A 10213-nucleotide genomic window follows, 5' to 3' on the forward strand; every position below is an offset into this window, starting at 1 on the left:
AGAATCATTCATCCAATTGTGGTGAAAGTTGAAACATTTTGTGTTTTATAAAATGTTTTATTAAAAAAAAAAGTTCTATTGAGGGAATAGCTGTACATGCTGTATATTATAGAGGATGAACACCGCCCCCCCCCCCCCATCCCCCCCATCGCCCCCATCGCCCCCATCGCCCCCCATTGCCCCATCACCCCATCACCACCGCCGCAGGCAGTATTGGTTTATCCCTAAATATAGGACTCCCATAGCTAAAGACAGATAGAAGTATATGTCAAAATTAGAAACGATTATGAAAAAAAAGCAGCTGCTGAACCCATGTTGGGGAGAAGTGTGCTTTTGTTTACTATTTTAAACTGAACAAATAGTGAATTGTAACATTCATTTTTAGAAGGAACTTGTAAAGCAGTTTGTGATGTTAATGGACATGTTGAGTGGTTATGAGGCTTTCCGGCGCTAATGAAAACATCAAGCAAATATTATTTATGTACATTTTAATTGCATCCTAATATAATTGCAAGCACTGTATCAAATTATATTGGACGAGAAGAAACCACTCTTGGTTGAATCGTATATATTTCTATTTATTTTGTTGTGCAATGTGTTGCTGTTGCATGCTGGTACAAAATCCCTTCCTGTGCTGTCTGTCAGTTTCACTTACATGTTTGGAGAATGTGTCACACAGCACAGGAAGGGATGTAGGTAACGGGTGCAAAGCCTTCATCAAAGAAGGGGTGGGATAGGTTTGCTCAGATTTTAGTAAGGGATTTGTAGGACATTCTAACCTTATGTCTATGATTATGCGTTTTGTTTACCTTTGTGAGATTCTGGCAATAAACAACCCACCAATGTGGATTACATTTTGTACACGTGAACATTTTAAGGTGCATTTTAAAATAAAATGTATTAAAAACAAAACAAAACAAATCTGTCAACGGAATGTATTTCTTTTAATTTTATTAAATGTTTTTGTGATGCTAAAGTGTCCATTTTTATATGTACTTTAAATATTTTTTTAGATAACGGTTAACTTTTCTTTTTTTTTTTTACATCATACAGTAATTCAATAATATATCCCCACGTTGTAGTACGTTCCTGCTATAAGTGTTTTTACCTTTTCAAACTGCAAGTCCCCGCATTATTTGAACCCCTGCCGTGCGCTCACACGATCATCACCTAGCAACAACAACGTTTCTCAGAAATAGCCGCGGCTGGCCTCTCCACTCCACCAGCCGCTCGTTTCCACTGCACTGAACTGAATCTGAGCGCGGCGTTGTTCTGAAGAGAAAGGTGAGTTTGTTGAAATAAAATAAAAAAAAACAAAAAAACGAAGAAATATCTATAATGTTATACCTACCCAACGCCAATTGTTACTAAAACGTTGAAGTTGAAACCGAAACGTAAGCCCAATCGTTAAAGTAAACGGTTAGCTCACGTGACGCTACTGGTTGGTAAAATAATTATTATTATTTAATAATTAATAATTATCAACCGAACTAACACTCCCCCATCGCCACCCTCCCTTCAAATGTGTAACCCAGGCCTCCAGAGAAAGGTTAAAGGCTAGTCCAGCGAATTACCGACAGTGTTGCCAGATTAATGATAAAAAAAAAAACCAAAAAAACGTCATCTAAACACGTCCAAAACAAACCCAATTCTAGACACTCCCCGTCTACACACTGAAAGAAATGATCTTACACTTTAAATTATGTTTGTAGTTTATTCTATTATTATTATTTATTTCTTAGCTGACGCCCTTATCCAGGGCGATTTACAATTGTTACAAGATATCACATTATTTGTACATACAATTACCCATTTATACAGTTGGGTTTTTACTGGAGCAATCTAGGTAAAGTACCTTGCTCAAGGGTACAACAGCAGTGTCCCCCACCTGGGATTGAACCCACGACCCTCCAGTCAAGAGTCCAGAGCCCTAACCACTACTCTACACTGCTGCCCAGACATAAACACACCTGGAATATTGAAGTCTACGTAAAGAAACCTCATTTATTGTGTTTTATTGATTTTTCCATGTACACTTAATCCGCACAATGGGCTCTAACTTTGCTCTTGCAAAACTCGCAAGAGGCCTTTACTGTCGTCACCCGGTTCAGATCTTATCTTTTATTCCAACTTTTTTCTCCCATGATTTATTCCATCAATTTTTATATAGCGCCTTTCCTGGCAAGCAATCCCAAACAATGTATATTATTACAAATAAAAGTTAAACATTACTCAATAGGTATCGGCGCGAATGACAGAATAATAACGTTATATTAAAACGTATCGGAGGCCGGTGCCTTCTGTTCACTGTTCTCCCTGAATGAAGCTACAAAGAGCACTGCTCATAGAGCCGTCTCATTGGCTGTTAAGCCGTCATTCAATTTCTTGGTTAAAAATGGTACAGCGTGAATGATGACCAATCATGTCCATGCATATTGTAAGCATACTGCGCAGCAAATTATAGCCCTTTATTTAAACTACTATGCTGAACCTGGCCGTGCATGATGTATGAATGGACCACATGCGTTTCTTATGGTTTTCCTTAGACATAAGCGACCAGGAATAAAAACAAACCCATAATATATGAAAAAGATTACCATTAACTCACTAGTGCCACCTAGCTGGAGCAGTAACACTAACCCACTTGTGTTGTTATTCAGATTAGGAGACAGTGTCATGCCACATCCTTGCCCGCTCTTGTTGCCTCTGCTGCTGATGGTATCAGGAGGTGTTTTGCTCCCCAGGGGGGTCATGGGTATGGAGGTGGGGGTCGGCCCCCCAGGCAGATACGGGACCCCGGGACTGTCCGGGCTAACGGTCCTCATCCCGCCAGGACAGGACAGCTGTGTGTACTTCCCTGTGCAACCCGGTGACCAGTGGATATTCTACTACCAGGTGAGTCAGAGGCTGCCAGGGGTGTTAAGAGTTCAAACGTCAGCCACGTGCTAAACATTTAGAATTGTACTTCAATGAAAGAAAAAGCACACCAAATATTAGCTTTTCTTTGTGTAGAATGTAGTCCAGTTTATTTCATATTAAGTATTGCTTACTGTCTTTTCTATATTATGAAATGCTATACACATACAGTCTTATACAGAATCTGTGTTGCACAATCCATGCATCGTTTCCAGAACAGCTGATGCTTCGATGTCCTAAAAAAAGTCATTTAAAGCTACTGATAATATACAGTATTGAATAGCTACTATTGAAAACTAATTACATCAATTAAACAATTATGCATAACTCTACTAAAAAATGTCTTCCCTGATTTTGGTCTTGATTAGCGCCGTGGGGCTAAAAGCGCGAAAATAATCCATTGAATAATTAAACAAGTAAAAAAAATTAGGCCAGCAGTGTGGAGTAGTGGTTAGGGCTCTGGACTCCTGACTGGCGGGTCGTGGGTTCAATCCCAGGTGGGGGACACTGCTGCTGTACCCTTGAGCAAAGTACTTTACCTAGATTGCTCCAGTAAAAACCCAACTGTATAAATGGGTAATTGTATGTAAAAATAATGTGATATCTTGTAACAATTGTAAGTTGCCCTGGATAAGGGCGTCTGCTAAGAAATAAACAAAAAAAAAAAAATTCAAGTAACGGATGGTTCATTTTCAGCAACAACAGAGATTCTTTCTTCTATCTGATTTCTGAACCCAGATAGCACCCTCATTCTTTGCTTTTAAAGAGGAATGCAGCTTGCTTGCAAGCCATGCTGAAAATGTGCTTGCTTGGGACTGATGTTGCTGAGATGCTTAAGATCTTTCTGGCCAAGCAGGCTACTTTTGGAAAGCGATCTTTGTTGTTTTTGCACCATTCATTTATGTGTAGTGGTTTAAAATAGATCAAATAAACCCAAACACAATTACCTTCCTTTTATTAAATCAGGTGTGAATGCGTATAGTCAAAACTCAAGCAGGGAGAGGAAGAGGTGTCAGAAGTAACAAAACAAAAAAACGATGCACATGCTTGACTGTTGATGGTGGTCAAACGATATGATGGATCAATGCATTACCCCAGCCTTACTGCAGGAATTTATCAGAAGTGATGGAAGCCTTCTTGTGCTGGTTTTCCTGTTTGGGGACAAATATTGCCAGTATGTTCCAGTTTAAACAGATAGATGCCTTCATATCCCCCCCCTTATTCTCATATTCTTTATAACTTATGCTGAAGCATGTGCAGCCCAAGTTCCATCAGTTCAATAAGCGTTTCTCCAGACGTATGAAAAAACTTCCCTTAACACAATAAAGGACAGCCTTCAGCACTTTAATTTATAAAATAGAGAAGGTGCAGTGATAGCGTTTGCCCACCAGGTGGCACTTGCTGCCTTGATGTCCCTGTGTGACGTGTACTGCAATGTGCATGTCTACTTGCATGTGACCATGTTTGTGTATTTGGCAGGTGATTCGGGGGGCGCAGAGTGGAGTTGATTTCTACATTCTCAACCCAGCTCATCACTTCCTAGTGTTGGACAAGAGGCAAGCCAGTGGCAAACACAGGTACTGAACCACCACTGTGTGTGTGTGTGTGTGTGTGTGTGTGTGTGTGTGTGTGTGTGCATGTTTACAGTGTTTACACCAGCAAATTTGTAGAGGGCACCAAGTCCACTAGACTTAAGTCAAGGCTGAAGTGTAGGATGTTGTGTAATTTTTCTTTTAAAACTAATTATTAGCCACAGAAAAACACAGTTTAACTTAATAACTATTTATTTGTTTGAAAATTTTTGTATGAACTGTCTTGTGTGGCTACTGGCTCAAGGCAGTTTTTTTTTTTTTTAATTATACAGCTTCCGTGCTAGTCGCATTTTGATTAAAAGATCATTTAAATGAATTTTAACAGCAGCAACACTAAAGTCAGATTCACAAATAGCAAGATACCGCAGCATAATAAATTTGTTTTGTATTTGTTCGGATCTTGATAAAAACACAAGGATCATAAACAAGACTTTAGACATAAATTCATGTTTCAAGCTAGAGATAATGCAAGAATGAGTAATGACAAAAGCATTTTGTTTTAACCAGTAATGTAAAAAAGCTGTATGTAAATGTGCTTTCTCTATTTACTGTACACTGAAGGTGCTGAAAGATACCCTATTTGATAAATGCATTATAAAAAGCAGTTCTTCCGCCCCCACTCCTCCATAGCAGCTGCTCTTTGTTACACTGAGCTCCTTCGCACGATGACAGTTTCACTGCTCGGAGGAACACAGCCCTATCAGCGAGGCCGAATAAGAGGGCAATTCAGCAGTCGACAGACAGGGGGTAGCTGAGCAAGGCAGAGAGATCCCTGACCAGAGAATGAAACCCTCCCCACCGGCTAATTGCATTGCTGCTGGGCAGCCCACCAGCCCGGCAACCAGCAGCCTAGATTCGATTCTCCCAGCGCTGAAGGCATTAGCTTTTACTGTTACCCCATGGGACCATTTTGTTAAATTTGAATAGCATTCTACACAGTTTAACATAAGCTAAACTCAGAAATATCGTTCCCTCGTGTAACGTACAAAATGCTGAGTCGCTGTGTTGCATTTATGGATGGGGGCGTTGACTCAGGCAGGGGAGAACTTACAGGCATGATTGCAGAGGGAGTATTTTATACATTAGGTAGGTAGATTACTCTTACAATTAAGCATGCTTACATTTCAAAGGTAAAGCCCAGCACACAGTCACGATAAAGAATCAAGAAGGGCAGTTAACATATTTAATGACTGGTGAAATACAATTCAGAGCTGCTGCAGTATGTCCACTGTTTTGTCATTTCAAATATTTTCACAGTGCAAAAGCACATCATGAAAAAGGTGAAAAACGCTAGAATAAAAGTTACATTTAAAAAAATATATAAATCCGAGAAATTTGCGATCCAATAAAATAAAGGGCTTTACATAATCTCTGCAAGTAACAAATTGCAGTGTCCAGTGTGAAAACACAACCCGAAATAATAAATTAACATGCAAAGTAGCACTATAGTATTAAAATGTTCAATACAAAATAAATGGTGCCTGAGTTACAAACTCTTACAGTGTCTAAAAAAGAAATATATAGATTGTAGCGTGACAGGAAAGCGTAATCAATCAGACTGCAGAGTCTGTATTATCTAATCCGAGTCAAACTCCACGTCTTGGTTATCTGAACCGAAGATAACCCAAACCCTGACTCAATCAATGCACAGAGCAACTACTTAGGCAGTTTTTTTCTATTCACATGAGCCGCGATATTTCCCCCTCAGGCATTATTTGCGCATGGTTATTATAAACTGGAAATTAATGTTGAAAATGTTAATGTTGGGGGTTGGGGGAGATCGTTCAAACCGGGGTGTTGACTCGGCAGAATCTGGTATCTTGTAATCTTTGAAATAAAGTGTCCTGTATGTTTTCTAGCACAGCTCTGCACTAGAGAGAGCTGGTGAAATATAAAGACACTTTGGCTGATCTAGCATACATTATGCATCTTGTATGGCAAGCTACTGGAACTGAAGAGCAGCTCCTGAACCCATAGTCAAAGCACCTTAACACAGACAATGCAAAGCCAGCTGTAAGACAGATGAGATAGTAAAGTGACAATATGTGTGATTGATTTTGTTATAGTTATTAAATCTGTTTTATTGCCTCTCAGATATCATGAATGTGCTTGGACAGGTCGATCTGCTTTGCCATTAGACAGTGCTGTCAGCTTTCACCCGGGTCTTGTACTTCTCAATGTGACTGGTATTGGCATTCTCACTTCCCTCTCTCAGAATCCAGATGGAGCGGGTCGGAGATCACATGATGTGTTTTGATAATTTCTTCGGCTTCACAGAGGAGAAAGTGGTCAGCTTTCACCTGCTGCTGCGCTACAGGATACAGGAGAGCGCCGCCAACAGGCCAGACAACAGAACTGCAGGGCGGTCCCTCACTTCCATGGAGGTGACTGCACGGTAGAATGTACAGTACTGTGCAAAAGTTTTAGGCAGGTGTGAAAAAATGCTGTAAAGTAAGAATGTTTTCAAAAATAGACATGTTAATAGATTATATTTATCAATTAACAAAATGCAAAGTGAGTGAACAGAAGAAAAATCTAAATCAAATCCATATTTGGTGTGACCACCCTTTGCCTTCAAAACAGCATCAATTCTTCTAGGTACACTTGCACAAAGTCAGGGATTTTGTAGGCATATAGTCAGGTGTATGATTAAACAATTATACCAAACAGGTGCTAATGATCATCAATTCAATATGTAGGTTGAAACACAATCATTAACTGAAACAGAAACAGCTGTGTAGGAGGAATAAAACTGGGTGAGGAACAGCCAAACTCAGCTAACAAGGTGAGGTTGCTGAAGACAGTTTACTGTCAAAAGTCATACACCATGGCAAGACTGAGCACAGCAACAAGACACAAGGTAGTTATACTGCATCAGCAAGGTCTCTCCCAGGCAGAAATTTCAAGGCAGACAGGGGTTTCCAGATGTGCTGTCCAAGCTCTTTTGAAGAAGCACAAAGAAACGGGCAACGCTGAGGACCGTAGACGCAGTGGTCGGCCAAGGAAACTTACTGCAGCAGATGAAAGACACATCATGCTTACTTCCCTTCGCAATCGGAAGATGTCCAGCAGTGCCATCAGCTCAGAATTGGCAGAAAACAGTGGGACCCTGGTACACCCATCTACTGTCCGGAGAAGTCTGGTCAGAAGTGGCCTTCATTGAAGACTTGCGGCCAAAAAGCCATACCTCCGACGTGGAAACAAGGCCAAGCGACTCAACTATGCACGAAAACACAGGAACTGGGGTGCAGAAAAATGGCAGCAGGTGCTCTGGACTGATGAGTCAAAATTTGAAATATTTGGCTGTAGCAGAAGGCAGTTTGTTCGTCAGAGGGCTGGAGAGCGGTACGCGAATGAGTGTCTGCAGGCAACAGTGAAGCATGGTGGAGGTTCCTTGCAAGTTTGGGGCTGCATTTCTGCAAATGGAGTTGGGGATTTGGTCAGAATTAATGGTCTCCTCAATGCTAAGAAGTACAGGCAGATACTTATCCATCATGCAATACCATCAGGGAGGCATCTGATTGGCCCCAAATTTATTCCGCAGCATGACAACGACCCCAAACATACAGCGAAAGTCATTAAGAACTATCTTCAGCTTACAGAAGAACAAGGAGTCCTGGAAGTGATGGTATGGCCCCCACAGAGCCCTGATCTCAACATCATCGAGACTGTCTGGGATTACGTGAAGAGAGAGAAGCAACTGAGGCTGCCTAAATCCACAGAAGAACTGTGGTTAGTTCTCTAAGATGTTTGGGCCAACCTACCTGCCGAGTTCCTTCAAAAACTGTGTGCAAGTGTACCTAGAAGAATTGATGCTGTTTTGAAGGCAAAGGGTGGTCACACCAAATATTGATTTGATGTAGATTTTTCTTCTGTTCACTCACTTTGCATTTTGTTAATTGATAAATATAAACTATTAACATGTCTATTTTTGAAAGCATTCTTACTTTACAGCATTTTTTCACACCTGCCTAAAACTTTTGCACAGTACTGTATATAAAAAAAGTATATTGTATTACAGTGTGTGAGTCTCATGTGTATCAGTGTATGAGTCTTGCGTGCATTACAGTGTGTCAATGTGACTCTTGTGTGTATTACAGTGTGTGTCTCAGTGTGAGTCTCGTGTGTATTGCAGTGTGTGTGTCAGTGTGAGTGTCGTGTGTATTGCAGCGTGTGAGTCTCGTGTGTATTGCAATGTGTGTCATGTTCTCCATCATTCTCTCTCTCTGTATTGTCAGAGCTCGCTGGCCCTGCTGAGGGAGCGTCTCCTGCGCTGTGGGCTGTACCAGCGGGTTTTGCGCTACGGGATGGTTCTGGATCATGAGGAGCAGTCCCTCAATGCCTGGCGGGTTCAATTTTGGTCTGCTTTTATCCTGCTGCTGGTCCCCTGTGTCTCTGCTTTGCAGGTGTACGCAGTCAAGGCTCAGTTCAGGGGTCCTACCATCTACACAGGCTTCCGAGTACGCAACTAGCCGTCCAGTGGAGCCCCCAATACAGACTGCTGCTCTTCACTGCCTTAAACAGGGCTGGTAACAGCTCAGAATGTCAAACAACAGCCAAGTGATTTCAAATTTTAAACGTTTAGTAAATGGCAGAAAAACAAGCAACAAGCAGGCCAGTTATAGGTGCTAGCCTTACCCTTATAAAAGTTTACATAAGAAAAGCATAGCAGAGTGCAATAGAGCATGGTAAAAACCTGGTAAAGAATAGGTAAGCATTGTAAAGAATAGTGAGATATGTAGGAATAGCATATTAATACGCATGGCTAACTATGGTAAATGCATAGTATAACCACGGGGAAACAGCAAAAATAACATGAACTTTTATAAGGGTAGTCTACAGAGTAGGCCAATTTATTTCATTTTCATGATTTCATGTCTTTTCCACATTTAATTCAATGCTGTTGTGTTGTATTAATTCTTAAAAAGCGATGGAGGGCTTCTTGTGTTGGCTCATCTGATTGGTTTGCAACCAATACGTTTAAACGACAATCGGAAACCCCATTTATACCCTCTGAATCTGCATAGTATTTCTGTTTTAAAAAATCTTTATGATGTGTTTCAAACAAAATGTTTCTACTCATGGATATTTGGCACTTTTAATAAAAGTCACATCGGTATGTTTTATATTTTATATTTGAGGCACAATTACTGAGCAAAGTGGAAATTGCATATTGTTTTATATTATATACAGTGTGTTACACATGTGTTCAGCCTGCTTTGAAGTAGCGGCTGCTTGTTGACACACATCTGTAGAGATGTAGGGAACTGGGAGAGTGGTTCTGAATTCTCAACACACCATTATAAGTTTTATTAGCTAACCCACATCATAAACCTGGCTAATCTGCTGTCTAACCATTTACTGTGTGCAAAGATGGAAATAAGGCTCCCATTGCATAGCAGTTTGATCCATTCCTGGTTTTACTGTGTTTAATAAGACACACCTGAGCTTGTTACCTATACACTGTGGCTAATCAAGCTTGTATTAAAACCTGGAATGGGTACTATTGCTTTGCATCCCTAGTGTGTGTGTAAATTGGAATAAATTGATTTGCTCCAGTGCCAAGTTTTCCATTTTGTGAAATACAGCAGAATAAAAAAAACTGTACAATTTTTATTTATGTGCTGTATTGGTAACAAAAGGCTTTGTTAATCTAGTTCAACAAGTGTGTGTGTGATCATTTTAATAGTGCTGCCGGGGATCAA

General features: G+C 40.5%; 1 protein-coding gene across 1 annotated transcript; it reads left to right on the forward strand.

The window, feature by feature from the left end:
* The first annotated feature begins 4387 nt into the window (after positions 1-4387).
* LOC117433869 (transmembrane emp24 domain-containing protein 5-like) lies at positions 4388-10213 on the forward strand. Its single transcript, XM_059008908.1, has 3 exons — positions 4388-4493; positions 6724-6892; positions 8747-10213. Exons 2-3 carry the CDS (start codon positions 6731-6733, stop codon positions 8978-8980), a joined length of 396 nt encoding a protein of 131 aa, XP_058864891.1. The 5' UTR covers positions 4388-4493; positions 6724-6730; the 3' UTR covers positions 8981-10213.

This window comes from Acipenser ruthenus, chromosome 38 (genome assembly GCF_902713425.1).
Source record: "Acipenser ruthenus chromosome 38, fAciRut3.2 maternal haplotype, whole genome shotgun sequence".
Classification (NCBI taxonomy): domain Eukaryota; kingdom Metazoa; phylum Chordata; class Actinopteri; order Acipenseriformes; family Acipenseridae; genus Acipenser; species Acipenser ruthenus.

Coding starts and splice junctions, on each gene's coding strand:
- LOC117433869 (XM_059008908.1), top strand. CDS start 6,731: ATGGAGCGGGTCGGAGATCACATGATGTGTTTTGATAATTTCTTCGGC. Junction 6,893..8,746: donor GGTCCCTCACTTCCATGGAG/GTGACTGCACGG, acceptor CTGTATTGTCAG/AGCTCGCTGGCCCTGCTGAG.